Genomic DNA, 20,101 nt, shown 5'->3' with positions numbered 1-20,101 from the left:
AGGGCGGAAGTGTGGCTTACTTCCGCCCGAGTCCTCGATGGCCGCAGCAGAGGCCGGAAGGTCTGCGTGCCTTCTGGGTAGTGTAGGCAGTAAGGGGAGTGGGCCGCACCAAATTCGTCAGGAGGGGGCCGCTATCAAACTGTAATTTAAAATAATCACGTAAGGTGCTCTAGAGTGCACACGTTAGGAAGGGGTATCTGAGCGCTCACTCTCCGGGAATTTTGGACCCTCGCGCTTTTGCCTGGCTTTCTTTCGCATTGGCTGCGCTCGCGCCCCCCCGGAAGTGCAGGTCCAGACTTCCGGTGAGCCCCGGGCGTCCGCGCGAGGCGGCGGCTGTGGCGGTGGCGGTGTCTGCTGTGAGGGGGCGGTGGCGGCTCCCACCGTAACGTTCCCTGACGAAGTGCACCTGCGAGGCGGAGGCGTCCACCATGGTGAGCGGCCGGGCGGGCAGGGTGGGCCGGGGTCGGGGTCGGGGCCGGGAGGGCGGACGTGGCGGCCGCGGAGGTGCCGAGTCACCGGCCTGAGCCCGCCGCCGCTCGGGACTGAACGCTGTCTTGCGTGTGTAGACCCGAGACGGCTTCCCGCGAACAAGCCCCGGATCGGCTGGGGGCTGTAGGGGGGAGGGGAGAGCTCATGAGCCAGCCCCGCGAGCTCGGTCCTGCCGGCCTGCGGCCCCGCCCCGCTGCTCTAGGCACCGCGGCCCCGAGACCCTTCATCCTTTGGGCCCTGGCGGCGCCCCTGAAGGGAGAGTGGTGGCCGCCGCGTCGGCGCGAGAACCACGAGGTTTAGGGAGGCGCGTAGTGTAGGCCACGAACGCGGGCAGTGGGGACTTGAAGCCGGGTATGCCTGCAGAGCTGTGTCAGCACCGCGCCGGGCGCTGCCGGTGTCACGGGTTTATTGCATGAGAGTTTATCTTTAGTGTGTCAGTGTCGGGTCCCTTCTCTCTCCTTAGGTTTAGCCACCTAACAGCTGAACACCAGCCGTGCGCCGGGCAGTGTGCTGGCGCCGGGGCTGTAGAGGGAAGTGGGACCGGGGCGGGAGGTCAGGTCTGTGGGTGGATGCTGGGCAGAGTGGCACCCGGTGTTCAGTACTTTGTGTCCATTTCCGTCTTTCGTGTTGCAAAGAGAAGACAGGGCTTAGATGGGGGGAATGTAGTGAGGAGGCCCCCGCTCCTCTCCCTTCTTTCGTCCAGAACGCTGCTTCTGGCCAAGATTTTGTTGAACAGAATTCTGGTTAAAAGCAGAGGCACGGGTGTGAAAACTACTTTGCTGGCGCTCCAGGGAGTGGAGAACCATTGGAGAGTTTAAGCAGGAGCTGCATCTGCATCTGTGGAAGACAGCTGGCTCAGCTTGCTGATTTTGGAATTGCTACTAAACTGTCTCATCAGTACCTGACTTTTCCTCTACTTAGTGTACAGTTAGAATCAAGTCAGGAAATACTCGCCTGTTTAAAAGTTTTTTAGCTTGTTAAAAAAACATGTACCATAAATTTACCATTTTAACCATTTATAAGTGTACAGTTTAGTGGTGTTAAGTATATTCACGTTGTTGTGTAATGGATGTCCAGAACTTTTTGGTCTTGAAAAACTGAAACTCTCTTCCCATTAAACAATTCCCCCTCCCCCCAGCCCCTGGCAAGCGCCATTCTTTTTGTCTCTGAACTTGACTAGTTACTCTAAGTACCTCATATAAATGGAATCCTACAGTGTTTGTTCTTCTGTGTCCGTCTTATTTCACTGAGCATTATGTCCTGAGTTATTTCACTGAGTTCATCACCGTTGTAGCATGTGTTGGAATTTCCTTCCTTTTTAGGGCTGAACAATATTCCATTGTATGGATGGACATTTTCTTTATTCACTCATCTGTTAATGGGCATTTGGGTAGTTTCCAACTCTTGGCTATTGTGAAGAGCGCTGCTGTGAACCTGGGTGTACAAATATACCTTCAAGACCCTGCTTCCAATTCTTTTGGGTATATACCCTATTGTACCATTTTATATCCTTTCTTTTTGACACGTCACACTAATTGCAGTACTTTGGGAAGACCCTAGATTGCTGGCAGCATGTGTTCTGAACCTCATCATAACCTACAGTGTAAGAGCTGGGATCTTACCTTTGTGATGGCACCATGTCTAGGCTTTACTTATGAAAGGCATAGAGGGAGTGCCGTGGTGTGGCGCCACGTGAGAGCACTTTGGAGGGGTGCTAGCCCTGGCCCTGGGCAGAGCAGGGAAGGTTCCCAGAGCAAGGAAAGAGTGGTCCTGGAAGCCAGGGGAAGGGGGAGGGGTACAGACCTGGGCGCCCACTCTTATCAGTTTTCCCTGTTTTCTGCCTGCTCCCTCTCCTGGCTTCAGGTCTCTGCAGAGAAATGCTTCCTGACCACCCACTTAAAACAGCGTTCCCAGGAGCTCTTGGTCCTTCACCCTCTCTTGTGCTCAGAATACTGACACACAGATGGTTTTCTGTTTTTGTTTCCCTTGTCTTGAATGTTATCTCTGCCAGGGTAGAGGTTGTAGCTCTTTTGTTAGTGATGTTTACCTGGTGCTTGGAGACCAGAACCTGGCAAATAGTGTCACTCCTAAACGGGATGAGGAGAGGAAAAGTGGTCCAGGCCAAGGGAGTAGCCCGGCAGGGTCGCGGCCGTCGTAGGAGACCTGGGGGACGGGAGGCCTGGGGGATGGGGTGCGGGGGTGAAAGAGGTGAAGGACAGGCTTGCTGGGGGCAGTTTTATACTTTAGTAAGATGCACCGTCTGAAAATGGTGGGGACCAGGTTGCCGGGACAGACTGGACGCACCAGCCGGCAGAAGCTGCTGTGAGGTGTGTCCTGCTCCCAGGAGGTGCTCACTGGGTGCAGGTGTGTCTTGCTCTTGAGCGTTGACACCCTGACCCACTCTAGCTGTTGACAGAAGAAACGTGCCTTCGTTCTGTGTTAACTGCAGCATCTCTTCCCTCCTTCCAGTTCTCCTTCAACATGTTCGACCACCCGATTCCCCGGGTCTTCCAGAACCGCTTCTCCACGCAGTACCGCTGCTTCTCCGTGTCCATGCTCGCGGGGCCTAATGACAGGTCAGATGTGGAGAAAGGAGGGAAGAGTATGTGCTGTTTTTATTTTGAATCGTAACCTTTCCTGCCCTAGGCCTGCAGTGCTCATAGTCCTTGGCAGCTCTCATTCTGCATGTGTGACGGAGGCTAGTTACCGTCAAGATGTCGTCAAGGTGTCCTGGCTAAGGGGTGCGGGGAGGGGTCCTAATTATAATTAGATTTATGGCTGATAGCCATTTGTTTTCACCAAATAAATTATAGCTAGTAAAACTTGTTGTGAACAATCATGAAATTCCGGCTGCCCCACAGGTATCGTTTAATACTTTCATTAAGCTATAACAGAAAGTGCAATTTGACTTTTGTTCTGTTGTTTTAAATTTTCTTTTCTTAATATCTCCTAAATGTTCTTTCCACAGTAATTATGCCACCCTCAGCCCTCGACCAACTCAGTAAGTACTTTCTATCTGACTTGAGAACGGAGGTGATGTGAACGTGGGTGCTGGGACCAGGCACAGACCCCTCGCCGCCCAGGCAGAGGCGTCTTTCAGCAAGGCTGGTTGGGAATTGTCTCCGGAGGGTGCTCGCTGGGCTGGGAGGCGAGGGCCAGTGGGTGCTCGGCTCTGGGTCCACTCCTCTGGCACCCCCACCCCACCCTGGGTCCTATTAGGACTAAAGGAAGGTGTGAGCACTGGTGCTCTTCACGCTGCTGGGGCAGCCGATGTCCTTGGCTGGACGCACTGAATTTTCCCCTAAAGGATGGTGACGGCCCCCAAGAAGACGCCGCACACAGGTCTTTCATCTCCCCAAGCCTCTTGCCTCAGCTCCAGCTGCAGTTCTAACCCCTCTGCCCCGGGAGCTGCTCCCCTTGCCCCGTCTCGCCTCTTACCAGGAGCAAGAAAGGCCCAGGGTTGGGAGATTGGCCACACTTTTCCCCCTTTCCCTGACTCCCCACTCCCACGGGAGCAGCTCGGAGACCTCACACCCCTGGCTGCACTCCACCCGGACTAGGATGCCCTGACCATGGGCACAGTCATTGCCTTTTGAGACTTGGGGGTCTTTTTGGTGTGGGTTCTGAGGCAGGAGATGTGGTGGCCTCTGGGCCGGGAGGGTCCATGCTCTGTGTCGGGTGCACATTGGGCAGCTCGGTAAGGGCCGGGCGCCAGCTCTGGTGTGGCTCCAGCTTGGGCTCTGCACCTTGCCCAGCCTAACTCCAGGCTAGTGACTGGGCCTTTCTGAACCTTGGTGTCCTCACCTTTAAATGGGGGCATGACGCCATCTCTGGGGACTGCTCTGCGGCAGGAGTGCCTCCTGGATGGTACTTGTGTTGTGTGTGTAAACAGCCAGGGCCCTGTGGCACCAGGCAGGGGCAGGAGGTGGCCCTTAGCCAGCAGGGCCTAACTGACGGCAGCAGTGGCTGCACCCGCAGAGGGAGGCCTTTAGCTCTGCCAGAGGGTGGGTAGAGTAGGGGGCACGGCCCTCAGGCAGGCCCCTGTCGTCCCAGAGTGGGGAGCAGGGCCCTGAGAGTCTGCCTCATGGGTGGAGCTGACCCAGGACTAAGACCAGGTGTGTTGGCATGTGGGTATGAGAGGAGACTGGGGGATTGGCACAGTGGGGCTTAGTTCGGTGCTGTGCAGACCCCATAAATCATGGAAGGAGCTGTCCAGATGAGATCTCACGGGGAGTCCTGGTTTGTAAAAAGGGTCGCTGCTCAGGGCGGAGGAGGTGAGGGTGTGCGGAAGGCTCGGACTCCCCAAGGCACTTCTCTAAATCAAAAAAATGCAGTTTGAAAACTACTGGACTGAGGAACATGGGGGTCTCTTCCAATGGCAAGAATCTCGGACCCGTGGTTGGAGCCTGATCATTCACCCTGACCCACCTCAGTCCACTCCACGGCTCCACAGCCGGGAGGTGCACTGGTGATGGAGGGCCTGGCGTCCAGGCCCTTGGCCACCACTGCCAGTATCCCAGTCGCCCTTGGTGATGGGGGGACAGCCTCCCACCCAGACTCATTATCCAATTTGCTTCTCCAAATTTTTCAGGAGATCCCAAATGGAGTCTACCGTACCTCCTGCCACTGAGTCAACTTCTGTTGCCACGTTTGCCTAAATCTATAGGCTAAAGTTGGTCTCAGTGGTCAAGCCCCAGACCTGGGCCAGCGGCCTAGGTTGACCCCCAGCATGGCCATTCCTGGGCTGTGTGACCCTGGGGCACGTTTCCAGACCTGTGTGTCTTAGTCCTCCATAGATAAAGGGGCGAGGACAGTACCCACCTCACTGTCCCGTGAAGGCTGAGCAAGGGCCTGGCACAAGGCAACACGGTCCTGTCGATCTGTCCCGGACCACTCCCCGGTTACTGACTCTCCTGGGTCCTCCTGCCTTGCAGCGCCAGCCCTTCCTTTCTGCGCCCCCTGCACTCCTGAGTCAGCAGGCCTCCAGCCCCACATGTGGCCCCTACCTCAGGACCCCTGGCGGGACGGGACACACTGGCTCCCTGCTGCAAGCCCACACTGCTGACCGGTTCTGCCCTGCCTGCTCCCCCACGACTGCTCGCACACCCGGTCCCTGTGCCCAGTCTCGCCTGGTTGCCAGCAGTTCCCGAACCAGCCTGGCTCCCCTCCCTCTATGCCTTTGCTTGGGCTGCTTCCTTTGCCTGGACTTCCTCCCCTGGAGGACATCCACCAGCATCCATCCTGGCTGCCCTGCCTCCGGCCCCACCCTTCCCCGGCACGAGCATCTGGGCACGCTCTGGTCTTCTAACTGGAAACCTCTGAAGGAGGGATTTTGCCCAGCACCTGGTTGGCACTTAAACTGTTCGTGAATAAATGCAAGAACACGTCACATTTTAAAAGTGGGATTTCCGACATTCAAAAATATAAGCTGGTGCTGCGTTCCTGACTCAGTGAACGTTCCTGAGGTCTGGCAGGAGTGCGGGGTCTGCTGGGCGGTTAGACACCCAGGGACTCAGTACCACGTAGGTCCCAGTGCCTGCTGGGGGAGGGAGGCACTTCCCTGGGGAGGGTCTGGGGACAGGGTTTCCCTCCCTGGAAGAAGCCGAGCCTCATGCATCGCTCTTCTTTTCAGGCCGACTTAACATCACCTACCCCATGCTGTTCAAACTGACCAACAAGAACTCGGACCGCATGACGCACTGTGGCGTGCTGGAGTTTGTGGCTGACGAGGGCATCTGCTACCTCCCGCACTGGGTGAGTGGCCCCTGGCTGCCATGTGGGGTGGCAGGGACACCCTCCGCCTGTGCACAGTCCTACCCCCGCAGCAGAGCGACGCGCCTCGCTGCAAACATCACGTGCCGCTGTGGACACAGGGTGCGCCTGGAGCTGGGGATGGCTGCTCACCTGGTGGCCTGGAACCCACAGCCATGCTGTTTTTAACTGCCATTTTCTGTCAGGCTTTTTTTAAGACCATGGAGCAGGAGTATTTTTCATGTGGTCTGAGTACAGAGTTTTAGATTTTTATAAGTTTTCTCACCCCTTTAGTAGTTTGTCTGCCCAGGTGTGTGTGTGTGCCCTTTAGTAGTTTGTCTGCCCGTGTGTGTGTGTGTGTGTGTGTGTGTGTGTGTACACACTTTGTCTGTACCTGAGTCTGTCTAAAGCACTCAGCCTCATTGCCATGGGAGTGAAGGCTCTCTGCCCTTAGGTTGGTCCGATGCCATCCACGTCCAGAGGCAGGCGCGCCTGCACTGTAGGGTGGGGCCCGCAGCAGCCAGAAGTCCGCGGGGGTGGGGCTGGGGGGGGCCGGGCCCCACCACCCCCAGTGTGAGGGCCCCACGGCTGCCCTGCTCCATCCTGGGCCTGGGCGTGTCCCTTTGACCTTAAGCACTGTCTTCTGTGACAGCTGGCCGCAGTCAGTGTTGTAGGTGCTTCGAAGGTGCCTGAGGGCCCTTGTCTTTATAAGGTCTTATGCGGAAACCCAGTGATCTAGACCGTGTAGAGAGGAGGGTCTCCAGGCAAAGGCTGGCTTGGCTCTCTCCTTCCCTCCCCCCTCAGCCCAGCCCCCACTCTCCCAGCTCTGGCACGCTCAGCATTGGGAAACCCACAGAGGGGACTTTGTGTCCTTCTCTTCATACTCATTTATGTCGGGGTGCTCAGAGACCCCTCAGTCTGCGGGCGGAGTTGGGAACACACCCCAAAGCCTCCCTGCCACTAGGGAGATGCTCTGAAGAGCGTCCCACCTCTCCTGCACAGCCAAGGGTCCCCGCTACAGCAATGGCTGACCTTCTAAAGGAGTGGCCTTAACTCATATTTTGAGATTAAATATGAATAGAAGTTTGAAGGTTTCTCCTCTCCTGCAGTGTGACCTTGCCCATTTCCCCTGGGCCATTCCCCCACCTAAGCCTGGGTCCTTCCTGAGTGCTAAGCCCAGCTGGTGTCCTGTGCTGCTTCCTTGACCACAGGGGAACTCTTAGTCACTCCTCAAAGCCCAGACCCGACCCGGTTCCCTGCTTACGTGCCCACACCTCGCGTCACAGGCACCAGGCCTTGTCCCACTATCTGTGGAGCGCCATGGGTGGCTGAAGTGTTGGGCAGTGAAAGCTTCCCCAGGCCCCTCTGTGGCCCATCCTTAGTGAAAGAGAAGGGGGGACATTGGGGGACACTGTTCCTATAAGGCTTTTCCTCCAACCTGCAGACTTGGAGTTTGGCTGGACCTGTGTCCAGGCTCTCAGACCACTTTGGGCCAGAAAGCTAATTGAATCCTTTTGCCTGAAAACATCCCATCCCCGGGGAAGCCTCTGTAGGTAGCATGGAGCTACCTGCCGTCCTCTTCCTGGGCTGGCCTTGCAGCTCTTGCCAGGAGCAGGTGGTGCCTGGGGTTTCCCAGCTGCTGTTGCAGAGCCGGCTCGAGGGTCTCCCGACCCCAGTGAGTGTGTGAGCAGGTGCTTTCTTTCTGTCGGATGAGTGGCAGGCTCCATCCCACCCTGAGCTCCAGGCAGCCCTGGTGGATGGGCAGGGAGCAGGCGCTGGTGGACGGACGAGGTCAGCTATGACCTGAAGGCCATGGAACCTGGGTGGGTGCATGGAGCTCCCCACGTGGCCCTTGCTAGCTGTATACGTTTGAAGCTTTCTTTAAGAAGGTTTGAAATAAGAAAAGCAAAAAACCATTCCAGGATGCACAGGGGTGCTCATTTCTCGGATCCCAAGCTTCAGGTCCTTGCTAGGTCCTGGCTCCCTGCACCCCAGGACCTTGGGCCCATGTTTGTCTCTCTGTCTCATTTCTCATCCGGCCTCTACCTGGTAGGGTGGCTCCACAGACGCCCAACGCCTAGGCTGGAGCAGACACCCAAGGCCTAGGCTGTGGGCCGTCCCTGGCAAGGCCAGCCTGCCTGGGGCTGTCATCCTCCCGCCTCCAGTGTAGCCCAGCTGGCCCTGGGGCCTTGGGAGTCAGGTGAAGTTGTGGGCGCCAGGGTTGGGGAGGTGTCCGTGTGGAAACGCTCCGGCCCTGGGAGGCCTAAAGCTGGCGGATGAGCACGCACCTGCCACCCTTCCAGCAAGTGGTTTCTTCAGGTGCTCCCACTGTGGTGGCCCCGGCCGCACCCCTACTGCCTCCTGTCTTCTTCCCCCTCCAGATGATGCAGAACCTGCTGCTGGAGGAGGGGGGCCTGGTTCAGGTAGAGAGTGTCAACCTACAGGTAGCCACGTACTCCAAGTTCCAGCCCCAGAGCCCCGACTTCCTGGACATCACCAACCCCAAGGCCGTGTATCCTTCTGAAGTGGAACGTGTTCCTCTGAGCCGGGGAGGGCTGTGCCAGCTGGTGGCGGGTGACAGTGAGCCCTTGGTTGGGTCTGTGCCTGCTTTGGGGACCACACACTTGTCGTGATTGACATTGTGACATGAGAACAATGGCGTGGGGCCAGCCTGTCTACATGGCTCGTGCCTCACGAGCGTGCTGGGCGCTCTCTGGACGCTTCCCAGAGGGCAGGTGGAGCCCTTCCTCTGGGTGGCCGATGATGCTGGCAAAAAGCCCAGTGTGTTCTCGTCAGAGGGCAACTCATCTGCCTCTCAGCTCCCCTGTGCTCAGGCATGGGGAGCCCTGTCTTAGTACGTTTTCTGTCTCTCAGCAGAGGAAAGCAAAGGCATCAGGTCTTAGTGATTTTTTGCGTGTTCTGTGAACGTAAGCTAGCCGTGTGTGTGGTCACTCCACCACCTATTTATTGTTAAAAAGGCATGCTTGTAAAAAACTCAGTTGAACAACACAGATTGTTTAAAAAAAAAGAAAAAGCTACTTCCACCCTCCCCACCTGCACCCTGTCCCCAGCCAGAGCCAGGAGCATGCTGCTGCTGCTGGCCATGTCCCAGATGCCACTGGGCTGTGTGGAGGCCTCCACTGGCCGTGTCTGTGGACGGGCATGTCGAGCCCCCTGTGTTGGGCATACAGGGTACTGGGCGCTCTGCTTACAGCAGGTGTGGACAGTGCCCATGCCCGTAACTGGGGCCTGCCAGCATCTGCACTGCAGCCCCTTGTATGTTCTCTGGTATGGAGTCCTTTTGCTTGTGCTGCAGCACACACATACCAGGTTGCTTTCAGAGACAGTGTCTCTTGGCACAGTTACTCGTGACCACAGAGAAAGGGTGCCCCTTCCATGGGCCGCGGTGCGCCAGGCTCTGCTCAGGGTCTGAGTCCAGGCAGTGCAGAGCCGGCTCTGCCCTCGGGCCCTGGGGGCTGCGTCCAGCAGCTCAGGGTCACCAGGAGGAGTCGAGGGAAGGGCACCCCTACAGCTGGCATTGTGCACAGGGGGGCAGAGAGGGAGTGTACCCCAGACTCTTCACGAAGCTGCCAGCGGCCCGGGAGGCCGTTTGACAGAAGTGAATGTAGACATGGGCTTCTCTGCCCTCAGCCTCTCACCCAGGTGTGCTGCGTCTCAGTGGCACATCTGGAGCCACATTTTGTGTTTGACCTTTGTATTTAAAACAATTCTGTAAATTGACGAGGATGACGTGATTAAAATATTCCATTTGATTGGGCATTATTTCCTCGTCTGGGCATTTGGGTTACTCAGTTTTTAAGAACTTACTATTATTTACTATTATGAAAAGGGCTTACAGGCTACTTTTCCCTTTTAAATTTTTATTATTAATTTTTTTTTTTTTTTTTTTTTTTTTTGCTGTATGTGGGCCTCTCACCGCTGTGGCCTCTCCCGTTGCGGAGCACAGGCTCCGGACGTGCAGGCCCAGCGGCCATGGCTCACGGGCCCAGCCACTCCATGGCACGTGGGATCCTCCCAGACCGGGGCACGAACCCGTGTCCCCTGCATCGGCAGACGGACTCCCAACCACTGCGCCACCAGGGAAGCCCTATTATTAAATATTTTTATTTGAAACATACCACTAAATATGGGTTATCACCCAAAAGATAGAAGCAACAAAAGTGTAAATGAAAACATCTTTGCTTTTGGGGGACTTTTGAGGGGACTTATCTATGTTTTTCAATTTTTTTTCCCCCTGTGCTCCCATAGGATTTTTAAAATCAACTTGTTGAGGTGTAATTTACATGCAGTAAAATTTACACTTGAGCGAGTTTGACAGATGCATCCCTTGTGTATTCAGAGCTTGGCCGTCCTCCCAGAAGGGCCTTTGTGCCCCTTTATGCCCATCCTCAGCCAACCCCCAGCCCCAGCAGCCTTGGCTGCCTCCCACCTCAGAGATCTGACTTTCTTGGTGTTTGGCGGGGGTCTCACCGCTCTGTGGCTGGTTCTTCCCCAGAGTGAGGTTCACCCCATTACTGTGTGTTAGAGCTGCTTCCTTCTCGTTGCTGAGTAATGGCCACGTGTCTTTGAGCCCCAGCTGGGCACATGTCTGTCCGTTACACGGTGTGACCCAATCCTCTAAATGCCTTGTGGAAACTTGTTTCAGATTTGAGGGCTCCATCTTGCTATGTTGCCTTGACAGTGTGTGTCTGCAGGTTAGAAAACGCATTGAGAAACTTTGCGTGTCTGACCACCGGGGATGTGATTGCCATCAACTACAACGAGAAGGTGAGTATCTCAGCCTTTCGGATGCCGGGGCCCTCACAGCTGTGAACAGGAGCCTATACGCTCTCTCGCTCGCTCTCTCACACACAGGATCAGACGCCAGTTACTCCCCGGTGTCATGTAGGGATCCATCGTGTTCTCTGACAGTGTCCTTCTGTTTGAAGTATCCGATACTAAGAATCCTACTGTTCAATTTTGTGGATTTTGAAACACACTTTTATATTTTTTCATAAACTAAGAAATAATCTTGTTCCCTTTACCTTCGTGGGGATGTTTTAGGTATTGTCTAACTTAGCTGAATACGTTAAGCTTTTCTTTTCTTTTTTTTTTTTTTTTTTTTTGGCTGCTTTGGGTCTTCATTGCTGCGGGCGGGCTTTCTCTAGTTGCGGCGAGCAGGGGCTACTCTGTTGCGGTGTGCTTGCTGCTCATTGTGGTGGCTTCTCTTGTTGCGGAGCACGGGCTTAGTTGCTCCGCGGCATGTGGGATCTTCCTGGACCGGGGCTCAAACCCGTGTCCCCTGCATTGACAGGCAGATTCTTCATTTCTGTGCCACCAGGGAATCCCAAGCTTTCTTGATTAATTACAGGTAGCCTTAATGTCATTGTTCTTAAAATATTAAGGCAGTAAAAAATGCTGAAACAAAAATTGATGATGAAAGATATCGTTGACCTTTTTGCACTGAAAGGGAAGGTGAGTTACTCCGGTGTACATAGAATTGAAATGCACGTCTGGGCTTCTGCTTTTGGAAGTACGGAAGACTAGACGCTCTGAAGGACCCTTCTGAGAAGACTCAGCAGGTGTGTGCCGAGGGCAAATGACCACATCAGTGCATGGTGGAAGGTCTGGATCAAGGCATCCACATGAAACTGGGGCCCTTAAAGGGGCCAAATAGATGCAGAGGTGGGTGCTGTCCTCATCCCAGGCTCTCTGAAAACAGCACCCCCAGTTTCGATGAGCCCTCAGGGTTGCTATAGATAGAACCAGCAAACAGGAACTCCTTATAAGACCACCAAACACCCAAAGCAAAGACAGCAAAAGCAGATTTAGGCCTTTAAGAAATCACAATTGGGAGCTTCAGGTGCAAAGATAAAATAACTGTAAAAAATGTTCAAAAAGAATTTTTTAATGGAATCATAAAATTTAGCAGGCAGCAAAAGTCTATCCCAAATATCCAGGATTATTTGAAAAGCAGTCAGAGGGTTAAACAACAGCCAACAAAGAATTAGCGAAGGGGAAGTTGAATCTGCAGGAGTGACTTAGGTGTTTGCACAGAGAAGCACGGCAGCAACGGGAGCAGCTGAGGTTTGAGAGATCCTGAGAAAACCAAACGTGCTCAGTGAAAACCCCAGTGGAAGAGAACGGAGGGTGGAACTACTGTGAGGAGATGAGTGGAGTTGTTCTAGAATTGGCCTACAGCCCACGCTTACAGGGAGTTTAGTGTCCACCAGGCCGGGTAGTTACAGGTGCCGAGCACCAGATGTGGAGAGATGAGCAGAGAAGATCCAGCACTTAGAGAAGAACAGCACACGGCAGGCCTGTCAACAGCAAATGTTGCCTCCCCCTGCGGCAGAGGAGCTCCAGAGGCTGCGAGAAAGTAACTGTCGTCAAACCTTCTTTAAAGAACAGGGTAAAATCAAAATGTATTCAGATAAAATCTGAGAGAATTTATTTACCAGTGAAACTTAACAAGCATGTGCTTTAGGAATAAGCATTAGCCTAGAAGAAAAGAGTAAGGTGTGGGAAGAACCAATAAACCAGCAAATGTGAGGTAAATTGTGGTAAACATTGCCATTTAAATCCATAAATGGATTTAATAGATGCAGTTTAAAAGATGGCACCTGAAACACTGGAAAAGAATAAGTCTCGAGGGTTATTTAGAATTCAGGTATTCTCTACACTTCGATAAAGGTAAATCAGTAAAAATACATGTTGAATGTGTAAAAGTTTAAGATTACTGTTTTAGATACAGCGTGACAACTAGTATACCATAAATATCACAAAAGTCCTTAGCCTTAACTACATGCAACATAGTCTAGTATTTCTACTGTACTGTGTTCTAGTATTTTTCTTTTCTAGTTCTGGTTGCAGCGTAGTTGGTTTTATGACTCACTAGTTAGTTGCAACCTGCAGTTTGAAAACACGCTGACTGGTAAAGGTGACCACATGCCCAGGAGCCACGGACACAGATGTTCATGCCGCCTTGTCCGTGGCAGCAGAACCACTGGAGGCAGCCCGTGTTGTGTGGAGAGGTGGTGGGGCATCCACACAGCGACACCCATTCATTTCTATTAGTCATTAGTGAGTAAACGTAAAGCCAGATGGGGGACATCAAGCCTTCTCACTGTACTTGGGGGACCCTCTCCCTATGTTCAGTTTTTTCAATGGTGGGACTGTCCCGACCATTCATTATAAAAGCAAGACATACTCTAGGTAGAGAGAAAGAACCTAAAGCAATGCAGGAAAAAGTCCATTCTGCCACCTTTAGTTCCTATCCTTTTGACTTTGTGCGTGTTTTACACGCATGAGATCATCCTCGACACACAGCAGCATAACTGGTCTTCAGCATCTTTTCCTGGATGCTGGCTGCCTAGGATCCCACGTGAATACACCCCACTCATGTAACCATTCTAGTGATGGGCATCTTCGGCCTACGCTGCCATGAGCAGTGCTGGAGCAGGTGTTCTTAGAGCACTTTCAGTATTTAGCTAGTTATTTACTTAGGGTTAATTCTTAGAAGTGAACTTTGCTGGGGTAAACACTGAATCTTTTGCAATTTGCTGCATAACTGCCTTGTCTGATTTGAATCGCTTATGAGAGGTGGTCAGCTAAGTGACAGGCATCAAGGCAGCCACCCACAGGCGCTTTTCCACAGCAGGAGGTGTGGCTGGGGAGGGTGTCATGGAGGTGAATGACGTGTGTGTGCAGGAGCCGGGTAGGGGACTGCAGCGACACGTGGTGATGGATGGGCCCAGTGCTGCCACAAAACCGACTGTTTTCTCTCTCCCCAGATCTATGAGCTGCGGGTGATGGAGACCAAGCCTGACAGGGCTGTGTCCATCATCGAGTGTGACATGAACGTGAGTGGCCGCGGGAAGAAGGGCGGCTGGGGGCCCTGGGCGGGTGTCATGCAACCCCTGGGATTCTTTGGGGGAACGGGGAGGAAGATGGTGACGGAACATTGTGAGGAGGCCGCTGACCTTGTGATTGGTGGCAGGGTTGCTGCTGGTTCTGAGATGGCTAGATCCACCAGCATCTCAGCCCTGCGAGGGGCTGGGTCTTCTTGGAGGCTGAGGAAGGTTGCTCAGCTCCGAGTAGTGGGCATGACAGCCCAGCGTGCTGTGTCTTCAGGGAAGGATGCCCAGCAGAAGGGTTCCGTTCTGTCTGGGTCTGTTTAGAGGAGTGGTTGCCGCGGTCCAGGGCAGTGAAGTTGCCTGGAGGCAGAGGGTGTGGTTATGAAAGGGCAGCAGGAGGGGTCCCTGTGGTAATTGAAACTGCTCAGGATCTTGACCCGGGGGTTGGGGGGAGGGGGTGCACCGACCTGCAGTGATGATCAAATTGTGAGAACAAAACACAAACCCGCGTGTGCATGTAAACTGGGGATGTCTGGACGAGGGTTGGGTTGTCTTTGTCGTTGTTCTGCTGTGATTTTGTAAAACGTGACCACTGGGGAAATGGGCGGACTGTACAAGGCCCCTTCTGTATCGGCTCCGACAACTGCACGTGGACCCACAGTTGTCCCAACTTAGAACAGTAAAGCCACGGAGGCTGAGTGTGGCCCTGTCTCATCATGCTTTCTTCTTGGGGACACAGGTGGACTTCGATGCTCCACTGGGCTACAAGGAGCCGGAGAGACAAGCCCAGCATGAGGAGGCAGCCGTAAGTCGCTTCTCAGTGTCCCTCCCGAGCTCTGCACAGCTCCCCACCGCCGGTATTGGTCTTTGGAGCGCATCCCAGTGTCCTGGCCGCCCGGCGGTGTTTGGCCTCCACTGGTACCGAGGCAGCCACGTTCTGCTTCCCTCCCAGCTCTGCTCCCGGGGCCCAGTGTGTACCAGCTGTTGGGGTGCAGGCACAGCAGGAGCAGTGAGGGAGCCCAAGGGAAGAGCTGGGGGCCCCACTGAGAAGCTCATCCCCGTTTTTCTGTCCCTTCCAGGAAGGCGAAGCTGACCACAGCAGCTATGCCGGGGAGCTGGGCTTCCGCGTGAGTGCCGCCATGCGACTGTCTGTCCTCCTGCCACGTTGTCTGTGACACCCTGGGAACCTCAGCTGGGAGCAGGCCTGGGGGACCCCGTACGCGTGTACCCGGCGCCTTCTGAGTTTCCAAACCCTTTTCCATCCACTTTCTCCTGGATCCTCCCAACAACTGCCAGGCAGCCCCAACTTCTTTTTAAAAATTTATAGCCTACTGGAAAGCTGAACTAGTACAACAGACACGTATACTCTTCACGTAGATTCACCAGATGTGATCACTCTTGCTTTCTCTCTAAACCGTGTCCTGCACTGTTGGAAAGTCAGTTGCATGTTGACGCTCAGGCACTGCTGTCCTCCCTGGAAATGGGGAGGGGCCGGTGGGCGTGGCTCAGCCTACTGCTGGGAGGCAGGTCTGCAGAGCTGAGCCGTGGGCCCAGCTGGACCTGTCACCCCTTCCTTGGCAGCTGGCGCCCAGGGGTTGAGGCAGGTGGAGGTACCATCCTTGGGCCAGGAAGCTCCCCTCAGCTCCCAGCAGCCCCCAGAGGGCGTGGGCACTGCAGTACCGAGGTGGTTCTCTCCTACCCTTGGGGCTCAGCTCACGGCCCACCTGCCTGCTTGTCTAGGCCTTCTCCGGTTCCGGGAATAGACTGGACGGGAAGAAGAAGGGTGTAGAGCCCAGCCCCTCCCCAATCAAGCCCGGAGACATCAAGAGGTGGGTCTGCCCTGGCTCTGCTCCACCTGACCCAGACCCCACACTGGGGCAGCCTCACTCAGCTCTGTGGGGGCGTGGGTGCCCCGCTGCCCTCCTCGGTGGGCTGGAACACAGCGTGGCAGAAGCGCGTCGGTGCCCCCCCCCATCATCGCCAGGCTTCTCCCCAAGATCCTCAGTCCAGCCCCACCGGCCCCTGATTGGATCTCTCTCCTACTTCTGACCTTTCTGGTTCCGACTTAGTAATATGCCCATTTTCCTCCTTTGTGACTTCAAATAACTGATCCACTTCCCTCAGGAGGAGGCAGGAGCTGCCTCACTTAGTTGTGTTTGTATTGTTTGGTCCAGGGACTCTCAGCAGAGTCCCTCCTCTGGTGGCCTGCATGATTGTGGCAGGGATCAGATCTGTCCCCTGTTGACCATGTGAGAGCACACAGAGAATGCCAGAAACGGGTTTGCACTCAGCCTCTTAGGGAGTGAAGTGAGTTCAGTGCATGTGTAGCCCTTGCAGGGGGGCCTGTGAGGCTGGAGGACACAGACGGTGAGGCCCTGAGTCTGCAGACCCTGCCCCAGCTGCCTTCTGTTCCCTCCTGGGGGGTGCTAGGGGGCACCCATGGGCTGGCCTGAGGCTGGGGGGTGGGTACAGCCACGGACCAGATGGTCACAAATGGATTTTAGTGCCTTCTGACACTAACATTTCTTCTGCTCTGTCTTCTTTATAGAGGAATTCCCAACTATGAATTTAAACTTGGTAAGATCACGTTCATCAGAAATTCACGTCCACTGGTGAAAAAGGTTGAAGAGGTGAGTATGTTTCATGGGTCATGACAAGTTTCATTGGCTACTGGTGACTGAGGAGAGTCTTTCCATTCTGAATGAGGGTGTTTCATTTTCTCCGTTCTGGGGCCCCTCCTTTCCCCAGTGGTCCAACTGTTGAGGCTGTGCGGGCTCTGGTGTCCCCTTGCTGCAGTGACCAGCAAGGTTTCAGCTCCCTGAGCCCTTGCCGGGTGTCGGGCCCCAGGCCACGTGCTCTATACTGAAATATTTAATCCCCAGGACAGTCTCGTGGGGCAGTTGCTGTGATTGTTTGCATTTCCCAGGAGTGAGCCTGAGGGTGCATGAAGGTCAGGGGCAGAGCTCCTGGCCACCGCACGGCCACCTCAGTGCCTCTGCACTCCAGACACGGCCTCCTGTGGCCTGGGGGGCAGGGAGGGGAGGTTCCGTCTTGTGGGCACTTCTCCCAGGTGCTGGAAACTTGCTCGAAAGACCCAGCACAGCCTGCCATTAGACCGCCCACCCCACCCGGCAGCCGTAACTCTGTTGGTGCTTCTAGAACACCCCACCTCAAATCCTCGCTCTCCTGGTTGCTTTTCTCGATGCTCGGTCCCTCAGGGACCAAGGGGGGTGGTTCAGAGACTCACAGCCCCTCCTGGCTTTAACGTTTCTCAAGTTGACACCGTGTTGGCACCTTTCCAGTCTCAGGAGCCGACGTGGTCCCCACCAGGCCTTTGCTTGCCCCCAGTCTGGCTGCTGGCTCGGGCGTGTCCTCGGGCCCCCTCATCCTTGATTGTTGCAGGGATGGGGAGGCTGGGGTGTCCGTGAATAGATGTCCAGGGAGAGACATGTGACTGAGGTGGGCCTTCAGGTACGCTCACGCTGCCTGTCCTGGGGCACAGGTGACAAGGTGACGGGGACAGTGAGGCAGAGTTCTGGGAGCCCCGGAGCAGGAGGCCAAGGGCACCTGACTTGATAGACCACGGAGAGCCATGTCCCGTCCCAAGCTGGCTGTGGGGCAGCCAGGGGGCACGACCTGGGGTGAAGGCTGAGCATCTGTCCCAGAGCACTTGGCCTCACCCCCAGGAGAAAGGATGGCATCACAGAGTCCCCAGACAGCCCTCAGCATGGCGGTAACAGTCCGCCACCCTTGGCGTCCCCTCCCCACTCAGCTCCCACACACTGGCAGTGGGTGGGCTGGCTGCAGCTGGAGGAGCTTTCTCTGGCCAGTCGAGCCCAGGCAAGGCCCCAGCCTGCTCACCCCAGAGTGAAGGCCACAGGCAGGTTTCCAGTACCAACACCCCAGTCACGGGAGATCAGAGACACCAGAGGGGCAGAAACCACCAGGGAAATAATTGCTCCAACGGAGGGGCCCGCGTTGGCAGGTCAGAAGGGGCCACCAAGCATCCAGCACAGTGGATGGAAACAACTCCAAATTGGGGCAAAGGAAAGACGCTAAAGTCTCCAGGAGGTGGAGATTCTACCACGGGTCACGAATGGCACCATCTTAGCCAGACACAAGCCAAGACAGTGGAGCAGGGTCCTCAGAATTCTTTGCCCAATTATATGAGCTGAATTGTGTCCCCCAGACTCCTGTGTTGAAGCCCTAACCCCAGCACCTCAAAATGTGATTGTATTTGGAGATAAGGCCTCTACAGAAGTGTGTTAAAAGGAGGGAACTAAGATGGACCATGTTCCCCTCTGAGGAGATGTGGACACAGAGGAAAGGCTTGAGGACACAGCGAGAAGGCAACCCCTGCAGGCCCCGGAGAGGGACCTCAGGAGAGACCACGCTGCCGGCACCTGGATCTCTGGCCTCCAGGCTGTGAGGAGGTGAATGTCTCCCCAGGCCCCCAGCCTGTGGTGATTTGTTCTGGTGGTCCCAGCAATCTAACATCAACCACCCTGTCAGTGAGCCATGTGAGAGGAGAGGTAGGTATTCTCAGTCCCTGAAGATCTCTTCACGCACCCTTTCTCAGGAAGCTACTGAAGACATACCCACGGAATTGAAGGAATAAGAAGTCAGAAAGCCTTAGACGCGGGAAGCAGGGCATCCCCACAGCAATGTGCAGCCCTGGGGCAGCGGCCCGTCCAGGTGGGACAGCCCGAAGGTCCCAGAAGATGCACCTTCCTCAAGTGGGTGAAGTGTTCACAAGAGAAAAAGCAGGCTCCGGTGTTGATAGCAGGACACACGGAGGGCCCTGAGGGAAGGGAAGGCTGCCTGGCTCAGCCACAACTCACCTTTGCGTGGTCGCCACCATGTGAACCTTGTATGGGCCCCACTGGAAACACCAGCTGCGTTAGGCGCTGGGCCGGGTGTGGGGGGAGGGCGTGCTGGGGAGCTCTGGATCCTCGTCCACAGACAATGCTTCCCCTGACTAGCAGCAAAGCTCGTGGAAAGATGCCTGCTGTTTTCGAGGGTTCAGAAAAAACAAGCCGTCTTTCTGCTGGTGGGAGGATAGTTTGGTAGAGTGAGAGCTGCTGAGCCACCATTTTAAAAAGCCTCAAAAATAAGAGCAGCCTTCTAACGAGGAGTTCAACCTCTAGGGAAAATCAAAGTTGTGTGCAGAGACATTCAGCTGCCCACCGGGGCAGCTTGAACACTGCAGACTTGGAAGTAACAGCTGATGGCAGAACTGCCTGCCCACGGAATGGAATTAGAGGGAACGAGAGCAGCGCACTGCCTTGACATTGGGGAATTAAGTAGGAAAAGAGTTTATGTAAGCATATACAGAACAGTGACTGGAAATGTTCTTAGGCGTGGTTTTTCTTTTAGGGGGTGTCTTTTGTATTTTTTACATTGAAAATGTGATAACCTTTGCAAAAGCATATATACTCAACCTGAGAAAAAAGGCTGTGGTAGACAGAGTTGTGATTCCATGGTTTTGTTTTCACTTCAGTAGATTATAACTTGCATTTCTATTTCAAAGACATTTCTTATTATGAATGTGGGAGTAAGGAAAATAGGCAGATGGTACATGAGTCAACAGAATAAAGCATTTCTTATTAAACTTCCAAGGAGTTTCTGAAAATGGTATTTTCTCTTCACACTCAGGATGAAGCTGGAGGCAGATTCGTCGCTTTCTCTGGAGAAGGACAGTCGCTGCGTAAAAAGGGAAGAAAGCCATAGGTTGGGACCATTGGTTGATTGGAAAATAAAATAATTGCAACATGCTGGCTTTTAGTTACTGGCTCTGACAGGGACACTCTGTCACTTTAGGTCTGTTTAGAGTTACCTAAGAATTACCAGGTTTCACCTGCAAGTGGACAACAGGACAGCAGTTTGTGTGCGTGATTTGGGGAACGAGGAGGCCGTCTCTGAGGTCCCTTACTCACGCTCCTTGCTTTCAGCCCTCGGGGCATGCCCACAGCCTCAGCTGGAGCAGAGTTCCCCGATTCCTGCTA

General features: G+C 54.5%; 1 protein-coding gene across 1 annotated transcript; it reads left to right on the top strand.

Moving 5' to 3' along the window:
• Window positions 1-77: 77 nt before the first annotated feature.
• Window positions 78-19,870, top strand: UFD1 (ubiquitin recognition factor in ER associated degradation 1). Its single transcript, XM_060119727.1, has 12 exons — window positions 78-431; window positions 2,959-3,091; window positions 3,458-3,490; window positions 6,122-6,243; window positions 8,622-8,752; window positions 10,956-11,028; window positions 14,034-14,102; window positions 14,836-14,901; window positions 15,176-15,223; window positions 15,837-15,925; window positions 16,645-16,726; window positions 19,752-19,870. The coding sequence occupies exons 1-12, from the start codon at window positions 429-431 to the stop codon at window positions 19,824-19,826; spliced, it is 924 nt and encodes a 307-aa protein (XP_059975710.1). The 5' UTR covers window positions 78-428; the 3' UTR covers window positions 19,827-19,870.
• The last annotated feature ends 231 nt before the right edge of the window (window positions 19,871-20,101 follow it).

This window comes from Mesoplodon densirostris, chromosome 15 (genome assembly GCF_025265405.1).
Source record: "Mesoplodon densirostris isolate mMesDen1 chromosome 15, mMesDen1 primary haplotype, whole genome shotgun sequence".
Lineage (NCBI taxonomy): Eukaryota > Metazoa > Chordata > Mammalia > Artiodactyla > Ziphiidae > Mesoplodon > Mesoplodon densirostris.
This window is presented reverse-complemented; position numbering and strand designations above follow the sequence as displayed.